This window comes from Microcaecilia unicolor, chromosome 2, assembly GCF_901765095.1.
Source record: "Microcaecilia unicolor chromosome 2, aMicUni1.1, whole genome shotgun sequence".
Taxonomy (NCBI): domain Eukaryota; kingdom Metazoa; phylum Chordata; class Amphibia; order Gymnophiona; family Siphonopidae; genus Microcaecilia; species Microcaecilia unicolor.
The window spans coordinates 170,054,311-170,073,353 of record NC_044032.1 but is presented as its reverse complement, the minus strand read 5'-3'; the positions used below and the strand labels follow the sequence as shown (position 1 = coordinate 170,073,353).

Sequence of the window (19,043 nt, the reverse complement as noted above, 5' to 3'; positions counted from 1 at the left end):
AAAAGATTTGTTTCTATATTAACACCTTTCAAGTATTTAAAGGTCTATCATATCTCACCTGTCCCTTCTTTCCTCTAGGGTATACATATTCAGGTCTTCCAGTTCCTTCTTGTACATTTTTTGGCGCAAGCCCCATATCATTTTTGTTGCCTTCCTCTGGGCCACTTCAAGTCTTTTTACATGCTTAGCAAGATATGGCCATCCAAAACTGAACACAACACTCCAGTTGGGGCCTCACCAACACCTCCTTTCTTCTGCTGGATACACCTCTCTATGCAACCTAGCATCCTTCTGGCTACAGTCATCACCTAATCACACTGTTTTGTCGCCTTCAGATCCTCGGACACTATCACCCCAAGGACCCTCTCCCTGTCTGTGCATATCAGCCTCTCACTTCCTAGAACATACATCTCCCTTGAATTTCTACTCCCCAAATTGATCACTCTGCACTTCTTTTCATTGAATTTTAAACTGCCAAACAGACCACTAAATTTTACAGATCTTTTTTCATGTTTTCCACAACGTCTGGAGTGTTCACTCAATTACAAATCTTGATGATATCTGGAAAAAGGTAAACCATACCTTTTAACCCTCCGGCAATGTTGCTCACAAATATATTAAACAGAACTGGCCCTAGCACTAATCCTTGAGGCACTCCACTACTCACCTTTTCTTCAAGTGAATTCCATTGACCACCACCCTCTGGTGTCTGTCAACCAGTTTCTAATCCAGTTCACCATTTTAGGTCTTAAATTCAGCCTGTCAAGTTTATACAAGCGCCTCCTATAGGGAACTGTGTCAAAGGCTTTGCTGAAATCCAAGTAGATTACATCTAGTTAATATCCTTGATCCAATTCTCTGGTCACCCAGTCAAAGAATTCAATCAAACTTGTTTGGCACAATTTACCTTTGGTAAAACTATGTTTCCTGGAATCCATTGAGTTACAAGATCTGAGGCAATTCAATATCCTTTTCTTTAGCAATGCTTCTATTACTTTTGCAATAACAGAAGTGAGGCTTACCAACCTGTAGCTTCCCACTTCTTTGCTGTCACCACTTTTGTGAAGAGGAACTACATCTGCTCTTCTCTAAACCCGTGGAACCTGTCTCCAAGGATTTATTAAACAAGTCTTTAAGGAGGACCTGTCAGAACCTCTCTAAGTTCCTTCAATAAACTGGGAAGAATCCCATCCGGTCTCATGGCTTTGTCCACCTTCAATTTTTCAGGTTCATAAACACTTTCTTCCATGAGCAGTGAGATAACTACTCCATTCTAATATGTACCTTTGCCAGCCGATCATGGTCCTTTCTCCAGGATTTTCTTCCATGAACACAAACATTTGTTTAGCACATTCGCCTTTTCCTTGTCACTCTCCACATAGCAGTCCACAGCATCTTTCAGTCTCGATTCCATTTTTAGCCTTCCTCCTTCACTAATATACCTGAAAAAAATTCTCCCCCTCCTTACATTTCTAGCCATTTGTTCTTCCGCTTGTGCTTTTAACAGACGTAGGTCTCTTGGTTTCTTTCAGTTTCATCAAGTATTTTTTCTAAGTTTCTCTTCTTGCATTTTTCTGTATTTCATGAATGCCAACTCTTTTGCCTTTATTTTCTCAGCCACTTGTTTGAAGAACCATTTTGGTTTTTCTCTTACTTTTATTTACTCTCCTCACATAAAGGTCAGTAGCAATTTTTTGCGCTCCTTTCAGCCTGGATTACTGTCTTCCCAGTTTTTGTATGTCCTCCCATCCCATCAGCTGCTTCTTCAGGTACTCCATTTTACTAAAGTCAGCATGTTTGAAATCCAGGACTGAGTTATATCAAACCAAACTGTTTTGACAATCACTACTGCCCAGATGAACACCCACTCAGACATTAGATACACTTTCCCCATTTGTGAGCAACAGATCCAATGTCATGCCTTCCATCGTGGGTCCGTCGCCATTTGTCTGAGCAGAGCACTTTGAAAGGCATCAACAATCTCTCTACTTCTTTCCAATTCGTATCTGGCAAGTTGAAATCTCCCAAAAACAAAAGAGATGCAATCTACCAGCCAACTGGATGTGTGTTTGCCAATGGCCACCCCCATTCTGTTTGGATCAAAAGAAACAAAAAGCTGAGTGGCCTGTCTATGGGCTTTAGACCGCTCCAAATAGAAGACTAAGGCTTGCTTACAGTCCAAAAGTATGCTTTTTCGCCAAGATGGGCATACGCCTTTGGGAACAATGCTAGAAGAATGACTGACTGGTTAAGATAGAACTCTGACACCACTTTAGGAAGGAAATTAGAGTGTGTGCAGAGAACTACTCTGTATATTGATAAAGAAAGCTAAAAAAAAAATATTAAGAAAAACTTGCCACAGAGACAAAAACTCATAGTAACACCTTTTTCAGGTACATCAGAAGCAGAAAGCCTGTGAGAGAGTCTGTGGGACTGTTAGATCATGAAGGAGCAAAAAGGACACTCAGGGAGCACAAGGCCATAGTGGAGAGATTGAATGAATTCTTTACTTTGGGCTTTATGGAAAAAGATGTGAGAGATCTACCTGTACCAGAAATGGTTTACAGGTAAAGATGCCAGCCTGAAAGGTCATACTCAGGTCCATCGCAGCAGTACGCAGGTCCCTGGGAGGGGAGGTATGTGTGTGCCAGCGGAGGCATAGCAAAGGCGTGGACGTCCTTCTTTCAAACATTTTGGACGTCCTCAACTGCCCCCCCCACCCCCCATAGGGACGGCCAAATTTCAAGGGAGTGGAGGAGTGGCCTAGTGGTTAGAGCACTGGTCTTGCAATCCAGAGGTGGCCGGTTCAAATCCCACTGCTGCTACTTGTGATCCAAAATCCAAATAAATAAAGGGGGTGTCGGAGGCATAGCAGGCATGGACGTCCTCACAGAAACATCCACATTTTGGACGTCCTCGACTGCCGCTGCACGGACGGAGGAATAGCGAAGGACGTCCTCAACTGCCGTTGCAGAGGCGGAGGCATAGCGAAGGATGTCCTTCACTCATACTGTATTAAAAAAAAAAAAAAAAAAAAAGACATCCCTGACGAGCACTTGGACGTTTTCACCTGGACTTGTATTTTTCTAAGGTTGTAGATGGCAATTTATTTAAGGTTGTAGACGGCTATTATACACGCAGCTTGTCTGCATGTATGAAGCCGTCTTTGGCATGTGCAGAGCAGCCATGCATAATGCTTGGCTGCTCTGCACTGGCTTCCCCTCCTTAGGAAGGAAATCGTGTGTAAATGAGCTAACAGTGAGCAGCTCATTTGCATGCAATTTCCTTCATGCATGCCCGTTCCTTTCCGAATCGGTAAGGGAAGGGCTTTTTCAGTTCAGTTAGTGCATCAGTTAGTCCACTGCAGTGCCCCCTAGGGTGCCCGGTTGGTGTCCTGGTATGTCAGGGGGACCAGTGCACTATGAATGCTGGCTCCTCCCATGACCAAATGAGTTGCATTTGGTCATTTCTGAGATGGGCATTCTCAGTTTCCATTATCGCCGAAAACCGGGGACAACCATCTCTAAGGTCGACCATCTCAACATTTATGTCGACCATTTCTAAGGTCGACCTAACTGTTGAGATTTGGGCATCCCCGACCCTATTATCGAAGCGAAAGATGGCCGCCCATCTTGTTTCGATAATATGGGTTTCCCCGCCCCTTCACGGGGACGTCCTGCAAGGACGCCCTCAGGAAAACTTGGGCGCCCCGTTCGATTATGCCCCTCCATGTAACTTTATTAAGTCTAAATGCTTTGAAAATATGCCTCAATATCAACAGAAAAAATAAACAGGCATATTATGTCATATTATGCTAAGTACAATATTGATACAATACACAATAAAACATCTTAAACAGCATAGGGTGTAAGCAAAGGTGGCGCACATACACCTAAGACAGTAATTAGAGTTAAAGAATAAAGGGACTAATAAAACTGCATGGAGAGTCAGAAAGATGCATGAAAGTGAGTGAATAAGCAATGTTTGTTGCCTGGGCAGAATTTACACCACCGAGGGCATGCTAAATCAAATTAACATGTGTTTAACCTATGAACATTAAGTTGACTATAAACAAATCAATTTTTTTTTTATTAAAATGAAATGTGAGCAACCAACTGGAACAAATAATCAAAAACTTGGGGGGGGGAGAGCCAAATAAACCAAATTTCTGTACAAATCACAACTTAGTACATATGGTCCACAAACAGCTACAATACTCATTCTAACATACAAATGGTTTTCTATACATTCTATACTACATCAGTTGCCAAACTTGACTACCTCTGCTTTGCCATTGCAAAAATATTGTCATTCACTCCAATGACAGTCAAAAAGAATCAAAAATTTGAGCATGTCTTAGAGCAACTTGGTTTTCTAGAGAAAAGGATATCAGCTTTAGCAAAGTCCCTTATCCCACACTGAGGTAATCCTGGTACATTCTGCATATAAAAGTCCAGGTAAAACCAATGGGCGAGTTCAATCTGAAAACATACTCGGATAGCATTGTCCCTTTCTTCACTAGGAATATGCAAAATGAATCGGCTGAAAACAAAAAGAGAAAGGTAAATATATTCTCTAATATACAAAATAATCAGACAAGTGAAGATATCGCTCTACAAATAATAAATGGCTTGACAACCAATGAACGTCTTGTTTGCTGGCAGTAAATTGGTTTGATACTTTGATCAATCACCATCTGTGTTAGGTTTTACTAGATGAATCACTGTAGTTATTCTTGTTCTAACGAAAATATGACCACTGACGAATGTATCAGAACTGCTATTTTTGTATTCAAAACAATATAAATGAATGTTTATAAAAGAAAAGCAAAAAAAAAAACACTTACACTTTCACAGTAAGCTCATATACCAGCCAGTATGGTACATGATGAGAAGACAGACAGATTTTTAGAAAATGACATCATACAAAGCTTCAAAGCATCCATGACAAAAAGGTAAAATTTGTTGTTAATTAGCAGGTCTCTTATTTCTCTCCCCTCATTCTGCACTCCAGCATCTTCTGTGAGCACCCCAAGTCAGACCAATTCTTCTCTCCTAGCACTCACTTTCATCAAGCTATTTGGGAATCTGTGTCTTACAGTGTGTGCAGCCATGTCACTACTCACGCTCCGTTTCTCTTTGTCTCTCTTGCAACACTTTACCATTGCAATCAAAAAACATTTAGCCACCTCCACAGAAGTGAAGGTTTTCCAGCCCCCATTAACCCAAATATTCAGTCACGCATTGTCCCACAAACTGCCCTTCTCGTTTAAATTTCATAGAGTTGGAGAAAAAAAGAAACACGTACACAGAATTTCAGGTGCCTCAGCTCACTGGCTTGGTACTGGATCCATTCTTCCATTTAAAAACCATAGAGTCACAGAAGTCACTCTCCTACCATGAGTTGGGGACTTTGCTGCAGATCTCTGTGCTCTATTGCAAAATCTGAGACACTTGTCTGGCTTTAATACATCCTGCAGCCTATTCTTAAAAAATACCATCAGGCTGCCCTCCTCCAAATCTGCTGTACCTCTGGGACCTTTCTTCAGAACACTTGGCAGCTCATAAGAACATAAACACTGCCATACTGGGACATAACATAAGGTCTATCAAGCCCAGTATCCTGTTTCCAACAGTGGCCAATCCATGTCCAAGTACCTGGCAAGATCCCAAATAAGCAGTGGAGTTTCCCAAGTTCATCTTAATAAATGGCTAATGAACTTTTTTAGGAAATTATCCAAACCATTTTTAAACCCTAAGCTGTTTTTATGTTCTCTGGTATAGAATTCCAGAGTTGAGTGAAAAAAATATTTTCTCCAGTTTGTTTTACATTTTCTACTTAATAGCTTCGTTTCATGCCCCCTAATCCTAGTATATTTAGAAAAAAAGAGTAAACAAGCAATTCATGTTCACCCGTTTGATGGAGGTCCACTCAGTGTTTTATGAACCTCTATCATACCTCTCCCTCAGCACTGCAGGACTTAGGTCCCTCAGAGTATTCACAGCACTGGATTTCCTGTCTTATAAATCTGAACCTCACATCTCCAAACCATCAAGCTAAGGGCCTAGGGCATCCAGCTTAGCACTAAAGTTCAATATTTTCAATTCCACCATAATCTGCTCACTCAACTCTCCCAACTCAAAGCCTTTTGATAAGGCTGCATGGAATCTCAACAGACTTCACCGAATCCCCAAGCTCCTTGGCCTCACTGTAGTAGTCAATTATCTGGTCTGACTTATGTACTTCAGCCTTTGTCCATCAAGAGGTCATGGTCATACAACGTAAGGGAACAAACTGTACAGTGGACTATCGATGAAAGACATATGCTATCATTAGTGCTTTATAATGCCCCCTCCCCTCCCTGCCAATTTGGAAATATTTTAATGTAGTGCCTTTAACTATGGATAAGATATTCATCTGCGTAAAATGCAAACTTTACAACAAAGTAATGCAAGGCCTGAATGCCTGAATAAAACAGCACCATAGGCACTGCTCCTGCTTTGAAGACACTGAAGAGAGCATGCCTGAACATGAAGAAGAATCTTCAACGTAGCAAATAGCCTTATGTCATATTATTCTTTTCTGAAGCATCAACTGCAGCTTCTGAATGAGCTTAAACTCATGTTTGAACACAAATATAGGGTAGGAATTAATAGAAAAGGCATGGTGAATAAGACAGAAAATACTATAAAGCCTCTGTATCGCTCTATGGTGCGACCTTACCTTGAGTACTGCATTCAGTTCTAGTGGCTATATCTCAAAAAAGATAAAGCGGAATTAGAAAAAGGTTCAAAGAACAGCAACCAAAATGATAAAGGAGATGGAACTCCTCTCATATGAGGAAAGGCTAAAGAGGTTAAGGCTCTTCAGCTTGGAAAAGAGATGGATGAGGGGAGATATGATTGAGGTCTATAAAGTCCTGAGTGGTGTAGAACAAGAAGAAGTAAATTGATTTTTTCTTGTTCCAAAAGTAGAAAAACTAGGGGATACTCAAGGAAATTACATGGAAATACTTTTAAAACAAATAGGAGGAAATATATTTTTACTCAACAAATAGTTAAGATCGGGATCTCTTTGCCGAAGGATGTAGTATCAGCGGCTAGTGTATCTGAGTTTAAAAAGGGTTTGGACAAGTTCCCGGAGGAAAAATCCATAGTCTGCTATTGAGACAGACAAGGGGAAGCAATTGCTTGCCCTGGGATTGGTAGCATAGAGAGTTGCCACGATTTGGGTTTCTGCCAGGTACTTGTGATATGGATTGGCCACTGTTGGAAACAGGATACTGGGCTAGATGGAACATGGATCTGATCCAGTATGGCTACTCTTACGTTCTTATAGTATTACTTTATGGTAACATTTTTTAATGGTGTTAAACAGGCAGGTATACTTTTTCAGTTTCATGTTTACCAGTGCAAATTCTTCCTGACTAGTGATTTAAAAACCAGTGTTATGTCCAACTGAGTCACTGGTGTGCACCTGTTAAGCCTGGCAGATAGCAAGCCTAAAGCCACAGATTAGAGAGTTGCAAGGAGACAAAAATCCAACCTGTCCCCACTCTCCCCCACAGGGAATCTAACCCCTCCCCGCCGCAAGTAATCTCCTCCATCCCAGCCCGCCAACCCCTTGCCGTGCCGCAGTCACCTTGACACCCCCATCCCCCCCCCAAGAAAGCCAGATTCTATAAGCAGTAAAAATACTAGTAGAAGTATTTTCTTCTGTACTCTAAGACAGCAGATGTACAGGTCAGCACAGGACCCAAAGAAGTCCAAATTCCAAAACAAGTAAAGTCAGAAACACAGTTTATACCTAATTGTTCAACCACCCTTAGGATTCACCTTTGGGATTAAAAAGCAAAACCATGCATATATAAGGTCTGGATAAATGAATTACAACAAAGTTTAAAGCAAATGCCCTTAATATGTAATACTTGATGCAGTAGTCACATAGCAAGCAGCCTGAGGCAACAGATTTATTTTCTACTGAACATAATTAACTTTGTATGAACTTGGCAGCTAATGATGTTCTGAACTGGACAATGTTGCCACATTTAGACTGATGCTGGACAAAACTTCTGCATAAAGGAAGCCCTTCTCTAATTATTCAATACCTTTCTGTGAAAAAGTAGTAATAAAAAAGGCAAGTAAAAGAATGTTGCATGGAAATCAGATAAACTCTGAGAAAGAGTCTTGCAGAGAAGGAATTATTGTTTGGAATACAGTATATAAACTGTCGTCTCAGAATACTATTTTGGAGAAGCAAACAGAATGACATCCAGTTATGTTACTGTATAATTCTCTCATGAGAAATGTATTTGTAACTGATAAGCAAATAAAGAATATACTTTCTCATATCCTGTTTACTTAGCATTGGTTTCTGTTACCCCACCCAGTTGAGAATGGCTGGGTCATGCTAATTGGGAAGGGTTAGAGCAGCCCTCTAATTAAAAACATGTTGATGTCTCAGAAATGCCAAAGAAAGACTATGATCAAGTATTTATCACATTCATTGTTGGTTTAATCATTAATTGATAATGAGTGTGACTGTTGGGCAGGCCAGATGGACCACTCAGGTCTTTATCTACTGTCGTTTACTATGTTACTATGAAATCATTTTTCATAAACTTCCTCTAAATGTACATAAATTTGGGGAAATCTGCTTTATTTTCTTTTATCAAAAACTGGGAGAATGGGCATCTGAATGGCAGATGACATTTAGGGCTAAATTCTATATGTGGTGCCTAAAAAAAAAAATCAGCACTGAAAACCCCCTATTTGAGTAGTATTCTGTAAGACGTGCCTAAAGTTTGGCGCAATTTATAGAATAAACGCTTAAGCAAAGAGGTCACATGTGAATCTAGGTGCCGCCATTTGCACCAAGAAAAACATGGTGCAAATGCCCATGCCTAAATTTATGCACGGAGAACCGTTATTCTATAATTACACCCATTTCCATACCCCCTTTTTCGGAATGTGCATAAATTTATGCATGCAAGTCCCAATTAAATCTAATTAGTGCCAATAATTGCTTGTTAAAAAGCCAATTATTGGCATTAATTGGCATGTTCTATTAAACTGAATGTGCAAATCAGGAGGACGCCTAGGTTTGCACTGTACGCAATTTTTGGTGACTTATCGAATCAGTGGGTTAATGTGAGCAAGTACATGTGGGATGTATGTGGGAACCCGAACTATAGCTATGTGATGCAAAGCTCCACATTACGAGTCACCGCCCAGGAAAAGGATCTAGGTGTCATCAATGATACGTTGAAACCCTCTGCTTAGTGTGCAACAGCAGCTAAGAAAGCAAATAGAAAGTTAGGAATTATTAGGAAAGGAATGAAGAACAAAGATGAAAAATTCATAATGCCTTTATGTCACTCCATGGTGTGACCACACCTTGAATACTGTGTGTAGTTTCCCTCTCCCTTTTCAATTTATTTTATTTGCTGCATTTGTATCCCACATATTCCCACCTATTTGCAGGCTCAATGTGGCTTACATTGTTCCATCATGGCAATCGTCATTCCAGAATGAGAGATACAAGTGGTATTACATAGAGAACATGAATGACAAAATAAAATTGAGCAAACAGGTATAAAGAGAACACATTCAGGATAATAGGTAAAGAGGTAATGCATTAAAGTTCATATAAAGGATCACTGCGGTATACCTTGTTAATGAAGCAGGTTTTCAGTAATTTCCGAAAGTTGGTTAGGTCACTGTTTTTTCACGTCAAGTGGTAATGCATTCCATAGCTGCGTACCTATGTAGGAAAATGTATTTTAGTCCTTTGCAGCTGGGGAAATGAAGATTTAGGAATGTGCGTGCTGATCATTTAGTATTTCTGGGTGGTAAGTCTTTGAGGTCTGACATGTAAACCGGGCGTCACCATAAATGATTTTATGAACCAAGGTGCAGACCTTAAACGTAATACGTTCTTTGAGTGGGAGCCAATGCAGTTTTTCTCTTAGGGGCTTGGCACTCTTGTATTTTGTCTTACCAAATATCAGTCTAGCTACAGTATTTTGGGCTGTTTGAAGCTTCTTGATGATTTGTTCTTTACAACCAGCATACAGTGCATTGCAGTAGTCTATGAGGCATATTTTCAAAGCACTTTGGGAGGCTAAGTTCCATAGGTTTCTATGGAACTTTGGGAGGCTAAGTGCTTTGAAAATGAGCCTCTATGTGACTTAGTACCATTGATTGTACTAGGCTGCAAAAAATTTCTCTTGGGAAGGAAGGTTTAATTCTTTTGAGTTTCTACATTGAATGGAACATTTTCTTTGTTGTATTCTTCACATGGCTTTCAAGTGTCATATTTTGGTCAACTGTGACTCCAAGAATTTTCAGGCTGTCTGAGAAGGGAAGGGTGAAGTTTGGTAAGCTTATAGTGGTGGGTTTACTCGTGTTATATTGTGATGAGAGGATGAGACATTGTGTTTTTTCAGCATTAAGTTTTAATTGAAATGCATCTGCCCATGAGTTCATAATGTGGTTGATTTTATTAGTGATTTCTTTTAGATCATGTTTGAATGGGATGTAAATTGTGACATCATCTGCATAGATGTATGGGTTGAGGCCTTGGTTGGATAATGATTTGGCCAGGGGTGTCATCATTAGGTTGAAAATTAATTAGGTTGAAAATTAATTAGGTTGAAAATTATTAATGCAGTCTCTGGGTGTTGCTCTCGAGCAAGACAAGACATTTTATATATGCAGATAACATTGAGGGGCATAATCGAACTTCGCCGGCGATCTATTTTGGCGGCGGCGCAATAGCTGGCCGGAACCGTATTTTTGAAAAAGATGGCCGGCCATCTTTTTTTCGATAATACGGTTTAGCCCGGCCAAATGCCAGAGTTCACCGGGTTTGAGATCGCCGGTTTTGTTTTTCAGCGATAATGGAAAAAAATGCCGGCCATCTCAAACCCGGTGAAATCCAAGGCATTTGGTCATGGGAGGAGCCAGCATTTGTAGTGCACTGGTCCCCCTGACATGCCAGGACACCAACCGGGCACCCTAGGGGGCACTTCTAAAAATGTTTAAAAAATACACAAATAGCTCCCAGGTGCATAGCTCCCTTACCTTGGGTGCTGAGCCCCCCAAATCCCTCCCAAACCCACTCCCCACAACTCTACACCATTACCATAGCCCTTATGGGTGAAGGGGGCTCAACACTTAGCACCACAAGTGTAACAGGTAGGGGGGGATGGACCTGGGTCTGCCTGCCTGAAGTGAACTGCACCCATTAAAAACTGCTCCAGGGACTTGCATACTGCTGTCAGGGAGCTGGGTATGACATTTGAGGCTGGCATACAGGCTGGTAAAAAAAGGTTTTTATTTTTATTTTTTTAGTGTGGGAGGGGGTTGGTGACCACTGTGGGACTACGGGGAGGTCATCCCCCATTCCCTCTGGTGGTCATCTGGTCAGTTGGGGCACCTTTTTGAGGCTTGGCCATGAAAATAAAAGGACCAAGTAAACCCGGTGAAATACTGCTGAATGCCGCTTTTATTTTTCCATTACCACACCCATGCCCGCCCATGTCCCGCCTTTGTTACGCCGCCGACACACCCCCTTGAACTTTCGCCAGCACGGCAACGGGAAAGCAGCGATGGTGTCAAAAAAGCCTCTATCAATTATACCGATTCCGCCGCTTTTGAGAGATCGCCGGCCATCTCCCAATTTATGTCGGAAGATCGCTGGCGATCACTTTCGAAAATAAGCCTGATTGTGACTCTGTTTCTCAACTGTGGTCTGATATGTTATCTCATATTAAAACATGTTTATACGATAAACAATTGGACTGCACTACATAGGCTTAAATTAAGCAAGAGGAAAACCAAGTTTTTATGGTTAGGTTTTAAAACAGATTCAAGATATGTTGAGTTTATAAGCTTATATAGTAATTTCTTTGGATCTTCATTCAAAACTTTTGGGGGTGCAGATGGACCATTTATTGTCTACGCATTGTCATACTCAGTCTATCATTAAACACTCTTTTATAACATTGAGAAAGCTGAGGATCTTTGGAAAAATATTTCAGTTTGGAGGATTTTAGAATCTTGGTCCAGTCTTTAATTCTTTCTAGACTGGATTATTGTAGTCTCACATTAATTATTTGCTCTAAATCACTCATCATTTACAGTTGGTGCAGAACTCTGCTCTTAGACTGATTTTTGGATTATCTTGTTTTGAGTCATTTCAATCTTATTACTCCAAATTTCATTGGTTACCAGTTGCTGAGAGAATTCAGTTCAAATTAGGTATTACCACCTTTAAAATTCTCACTGGGGAAATTCCTGATTATATGCTGAATTTAGTATCCTTGCTTCATGGGTGTTCTAACACCCGTAACTAAGATTTCCAATGTATAAGAATTTAAAGTTAATCAAATATCTTACATTGTCTATTCAATATCAGTTAGCTAACTTGTGGAACCAGCTTCCGTTGTTTCTGAGGTCTTGTACTCGTTATCTTCAATTCAGAAAAACATTTAAAAGCTTTTTTATTTTGCAAGGTGGGTTTATCTAATATTTACTTTATATTATCTTGTTTTAATTTTTTGTAGCACCTGGATTGGCTGATCCAGCTCTTGATTACTGTAATCCGTTCTTGAACTGAACAGACATAGGCAGAATATGAGAACTGGCACAATACCGCACCTCAAAAAAGATACAGCAAAATTAGAAAAGGTAAAGGGAAGGACGACAAAAATGATACAGGGAATGGAATGACTTCCTTCGGAGGAAAGGCTAGCAAGGTAGGACTCTTCAGCTGGCAAAAGAGATGGCTCAGGGAAGATATGATAGAGGTCTATAAAATACTAAGTACGGGTAAAGGTGAACCGCTTGTTTCCTCTTTCCAAAAATACAAGGACTAGGGGGCATGCAATGAAGCTAGTAAGTAGAAATTTTTAAGCAAATCAGAGAAAATATTTTTTTCATTCAATGTGTAATTAAACTCTGGAACTTGCTGCCAGAGAATGTGGTAGAAGCAGTTAGGAACATAAGCCATTATTAAGTTTGACTTGGGAAAATCCACTGCTTATTTCTAGGATAAGCAGCATAATATCTGTTTTACTCTTTTCAGGTCTTGCCAGGTATTTGTTACCTGTATTGGGCACTGTGGAAACAAGAAACTGGCCTCGATGGACCTTTGGTCGTTCCCAGTATAGCAATGTTTATGTTCATATTAATTTCTTTATGGTGCATCAACAAAGTTCTGCTATGTACTATGTTTAAGTAGTAATTTCCCAATTTCCTACACAGGTATTGCTTAGGGGCCTTTGTACTAAGGTACCTAAAGCTGTTAATGCTTAAATTAGTATGCAATAACTGCTATAGCACAAGCATACCGTTAGTGCAGTGTCTTGCTGGTTAGTGCATGCAAATTTGCACATTAACTACATGTTATAGGCAGTGTTGCCAGATTGAAAAAATTTTCCCCGCCCAAAACCAGCCCAAAGTCAAACCCCGTCTCCAATATCATCAACCCCGCCTCTGATGTCATGAACCCCGCCTCTGCGGGGCTTCTATTGGACCAATAGAAGCCCCCGAGAAAAGTGCCCAAAGCCGCCCAATTTCCCGCAGCCCGCAGCCATCAAAAATTCCCCTCAACCGGTCGCGGAAAGCCGCCCAATTGAGTGGGAAAACCTCCCATTTGGCAACTAAAAAAAATTTTGAACAAAAATGTACGTGCGCTCCGTTTTACAAAAAATACCCAACATACAACAGAAAATGTAAAAAAGGTCAAATAGCTTATAAATAAGGGCCCTGTTTACTAAGGCACACTAACGTTTTTAGTGCATGCTAAGGCTAGAGACTCCCACATATTTCTATGGGTGTCTTGTGTGTTAGCACGCACTAAAAACACTAGCGCAGCTTAGTAAACAGGACCCTAAATGTTTTTAAAAGATAAAAAAAATGTATTAACTAAGGGCCCTGTTTACTAAGGCACGCTAACGCACGCAAGAGACACCCATAGGAATGTGTGGGTGTCTCTAGCATTAAAAAGGTAGTGTGCCTACAGCACAACTTAGTAAACAGGGCCCTAAATATAGCTGATGTCACAAAAAAAGGTCTATAATCAATTTCAGCACTCAAACCATCTGGAAATACTGTATTAATTTGGAATATCCATTTTTGCTCTTCTCTAAGTAGAACGGGTTCATGATCTCCTCCTCTCCACCTTGTTAGAATGATCTTAAAGTATTTCAGATCACTAATAGAATGTTGCAACTGATACCAATGGGAAACAACTGGAGCAGATTCTGCATTCCTAATTATACAACTCAGATGCTCAATTCTTGTTTTAACCAACCTATTGGAACACATAATATATACATATATACAACATTTGAGCTATTACAGTTCAAGACATGTGGGAATTTGTATATTCGACCTGTGGTGAGATGAATGAAATCTTTTACATCTAAAGAGTGTACACACACACTGCATGATCCACATTTAGAATGCCCCATAAGGCCAAATTCCTCACGTGGAGCAATTACTTCTGGTAGGACAGATGGTACTAAATAATTCTTAAGATTCTTATCTCTGGAATAGGCTATGACTAATCTTTTATCTTTAAAACAATTATGGCCCTCCAGTAAATACCAATGTTCATGCATAATCAGTCAGGACTGTCCCTCTCTGTTCTTGTAGTCAACAAAGCTGTTCTATCAGCAGCTTCAGCTTTAAGGAACCCATCAAGAATATATTTGTCTGGATAGCCTCTAGTTTTAAACCTCAAAGCCCTGCATGTGTCTCAAATATATTCTTGATGCTATCTTTTGGGGGATTTTCAGAAAGAAGCTCGTTTTCCTCCAAACGAGCCTGAATTTAGTTCTTTTTCAGAAAGAAGCTTATTTCCTCTAAAACAAGGCTCAATTCAGTTCTTTTTATATGCTTGATTTCTTGGTGCGTTCATTTGGCTCATCTTCCCAGACGAGGTTACCAGAACTCTTTGCATTTTTTGCAGCTCAACAAACGTTTGGTAAGTCAGTTATTAAACTTTTAGTCTGTACTAATTTGTTGGAATTTTCCAATGCACATAGGGCTTCTTTTACAAAGTCATGCAAGCGATTTCCGCGCAGCAAATGAAAGGAAGTGCATAGGAATTGAATGGGTTTCCTCTCATTTGCCGCACCGAGAATCAGCAGCCCAGCTTTGTAAAAGGAAGCCCATACTTTTTTGATCAAATTTCCAACTGGCTACTTATATTGTCTACTCCACATTGCTTATTTCACCTGTGGCTGGCTTTTGCTGCCGTTCAAGTTCTCATACACATTCATTTTAGTTTGTAGTATTTTACCTCATTAACAAGCACTGGCACACACTTTTCAATCAGTCTTCTGTACTTCGTGGTACTCTTAATTACTACAGGCCCTGTTTGCTAAGGTGCGTTGTGCTAACAATAGAGACACCATAGGAATAAATGGGAGTCTAGCATTAGCGTGCACTAATTTTTAGCACGTGCTAAAGACGCTAGCGTGCCTACAGCGCAGCTTAGTAAACATGGCCCTATGTTATTGTTTCTGCTTGCTATATTTTAGCTTTCTGATGGCAACCTTTCTTCTGTTGTCACCTCTTTCTATATGGATTATCTTATAAAGGTCTTCACTCTGTTAGATGCGGTTTTAGTCACATACCTTTTTTTAGCTTATAGCTTGTCCTTTAACACTAACATCATTCCTAGAACTGCAATTAGAATTCTGTGTACCAGTTACCACTGAGCTTGAACACAACATATTTTTAGTTTCACTTATTTTGTAAATATATACTTTATTGCCAGATGGTATTTTACATTCAATTGTATTAGGGGTCCTTTTACTAAGGTGCACTGAAAAATGGCCTGCGCTAATGTAGGTGCATATTTTGGACGCGTGCAGATCCATTTTTCAGCTTGCCTGTAAAAAAATGCCTTTTTTTTTAACCAAAAATGGACATGCAGCGAAATGAAAATTGGCACACGTCCATTTTGGGTCTGAGATCTTACCGCCACCCATTCACTTAGCAGTAAGGTCTCACGCGTTAACCGGGTGGTAATCGTCAATGAGCGTATAATGCCGATTACCGCCCAGTTAACACCACATGCCGGAAAGTACAATATATTTTCCGGCGTGCATAGTGGACGCGCATAAAAAAATAAAATTACTGCCCAGGCCAAGCGGTAGTTCCAAACTGGTGCGCGTTGGCACTTACACGGCTTAGTAAAAGGACCCCTTAGTTTTCATCTCTAAAAAGTTTCTTACTTTTTTTTTTTTTGTTACATATCAAAAATGTCTGTATAAATGATATTTCAAAAGCCAAAACTTCCCATAGAACTTAAGAATCACTTCTAACAAACTAAGGATATGCAAAAACAATGCTTAAAGTCATATTTTACATATGTAGGCGCATTTCACACCAAGCTGTTTGATACTGCATTAGACTTTTTAAATAAATATCCTTCATTGGAACCACATTGGTCTAGCCCCATATCACACGTCACAATGATAGCTTTATGAGGAACATACTTATATTATGCAATATGGGTTTTATTAAATTAGGGGACTCTTCAAGTTATGATAATGATTTGAGGTAATTTTATAAGACACTTCCCACCTGTAAAGCAATGTCTTACAAATGGCAAATGTGCATATTTACCCATGGTGCCTTATAAGTATATATGCCAACAATATCACACATTACTAATACTACTACTACTACTATTTAGCATTTCTATAGCGCTACAAGGCATACGCAGCGCTGCACAAACATAGTCCTAGAGTGATAGTGTGGATAGGGAAAAGGAAGAGCTTAAATGTATGCATATACCTGCTCCAAAGGTGTGCATGCATACCTCAAATTTGCACAAGAGAATTTATGTACCACTTTATAAAGAAGATTAGACACTTATATAGGTTTTCTAAAGCAGGTATTTGTCTGGAACTTTGATATGGGCACCCTTTTATGAAATTACCCGTGTGTAAACATAAATAGAAAACATTCCCATTAGCAGATATTCTTGTTTTTGTTTCCATTATTGTAACTATGTATCTATCTATATATATTTGCATTAGCAGTACACAATTAAGGGTTGATTACATACTGCGCCCGTGTATGCTACCCAGTTTCTCCCTATTTAGAGGCAGATGCAGCAACCAAACGTAAAAAAATCTAAATCGTTAAAGTCCCTAACGATTTTAAAATAACGAAAAATGCACCAAAAAAAAAAGTCACACATGCTGAGATCGGTATTGAAACGTACAATGTACCAAGAATCACAATACACATCGTTAATCGGCCCCCAAATCATGCGCAGAGCAGCCAAGCGTTATGTTAGCTGCTCTGCGCATGCCACAAACAGTCAAAACACAGTCAAATCACAAGCACATGGCTCCCAAATCAAATCAAAACAAAAATTTAAAAAAAGGGTCGGGAGGGGGCAAGGGCGCTCATCAGGAGCGTCCTGTACGGATGGCCTTGCCCCCCCCCCCCCCGCTGCTCGCCACTTTCCGCCGCTCCCCCCACCCCGAAAAGCAAAATGCTAGCTGCCCCGGTCCCCCTCCCTTCCTCACTACTCTGTCACCTCAGCTCCGCCTCCCGACATCCTCCGTCCTGTGCCCCGCCCCCTTTTGGGGTCGTCGCCGCCATTCCCCTCTTCCATCGGGCCCCCCTCCCTCTTACCGGGCCCGTGCAGCGCCTCTCTCCTCTGTCCGAAGGCGCTGCACGGGCAAGAAGAAAGCTGATGGCTGCCTTCGCCCAGCTTCGATGGCGCGTCTTTCTCCTGCTGGGCCCGCCCCTGTCTGACATCAGTAACCTATGTAGGTTACTGACGTCAGACAGGGGCGAGCCCAGCAGGAGAAAGACGCGCCATCGAAGCTGAGCGAAGGCAGCCATCAGCTTTCTTCTTGCCCGTGCAGCGCCTTCGGACAGAGGAGAGAGGCGCTGCACGGGCCCGGTAAGAGGGAGGGGGGCCCGATGGAAGAGGGGAATGGCGGCGACGACCCCAAAAGGGGGCGGGGCACAGGACGGAGGATGTCGGGAGGCGGAGCTGAGGTGACAGAGTAGTGAGGGAGGGGGACCGGGGCAGCTAGCATTTTGCTTTTTCGGGGTGGGGGGAGCGGCGGAAAGTGGCGAGCAGCGGGGGGGGGCAAGGCCGTCCGTACAGGACGCTCCTGATGAGCGCCCTTGCCCCCTCCCGACCCTTTTTTTTATTTTTGTTTTGATTTGATTTGGGAGCCATGTGCTTGTGATTTGACTGTGTTTTGACTGTTTGTGGCATGCGCAGAGCAGCTAACATAACGCTTGGCTGCTCTGCGCATGATTTGGGGGCCGATTAACGATGTGTATTGTGATTCTTTGGTACATTGTACGTTTCAATACCGATCTCAGCATGTGTGACTTTTTTTTTTGGTGCATTTTTCGTTATTTTAAAATCGTTAAGAACTTTAACGATTTAGATTTTTTTACGTTTGGTTGCTGCATCTGCCTCTTAGTGACAATCAGGCTAATAACAGACGGAATGTGTAGGTGCAGGCACTCCTCCTCCTCCTGCTGTTGCTATGCCTTTCGCCGCCGCTGCGCTTCCTGTGCCCGCTCCCCTACCTGCACAAGTCATCCAGGACGCTGCCAGGGATCTCCGCTCGCCTGCCCTCCATGGTCCACGCCAGCACATCCCGCGAGCAGAGGCAGACGAACACGAGAAAGGCCGAAGCCGGCGATCGAAACTCAAAACCACGGAACAACACCTGAACCAGCCTCGGTGGCACAGCCTCCTCTCCTGTCCCGAGACCTCCCGAAACGACAACGACTCGGTCGATTCCCGCCCACCAACTTCCTAGCGCGTCACTTCCGGCCAGCCTATTCAGGCGGAGAATAGAGAAAGCAGGGTCAATGAGATTTGAGAAAGGACAGAATCGTGATTCGTGACCAAGAAACTACTGAAGGAATCTACGCTACGGATTTATTAGCCAACCAGTGTGAGGAACGCTTCTACTCATCCAATAGGAAGGTCTTGGGAGGGGTGGGGGGGAGAGTGTAGGCGGGGCCAATTAAAAG

At 41.4% G+C, this 19,043-nt stretch overlaps 1 protein-coding gene across 3 annotated transcripts in view; it reads right to left on the bottom strand.

Annotated features, from left to right (window-relative positions):
- The window catches only part of DCP2 (decapping mRNA 2), an 88,124-nt gene extending 69,332 nt beyond the window's left edge, over window positions 1-18,792 (bottom strand). For 2 of the 3 annotated variants that reach the window (XM_030193488.1, XM_030193489.1), the window contains exons 1-2: window positions 18,591-18,792; window positions 4,391-4,542 (exon numbers count right to left, since the gene is read on the bottom strand). In XM_030193488.1, the coding sequence (XP_030049348.1) occupies window positions 4,391-4,542; window positions 18,591-18,643 (205 nt within the window). In that variant the 5' untranslated portion in view covers window positions 18,644-18,792. Of the gene's footprint in view, window positions 1-4,390; window positions 4,543-9,669; window positions 9,711-18,590 lie in introns of those variants that run through there. The other variant, XM_030193490.1, reaches the window with a different exon arrangement.
- Window positions 18,793-19,043: the final 251 nt, after the last annotated feature.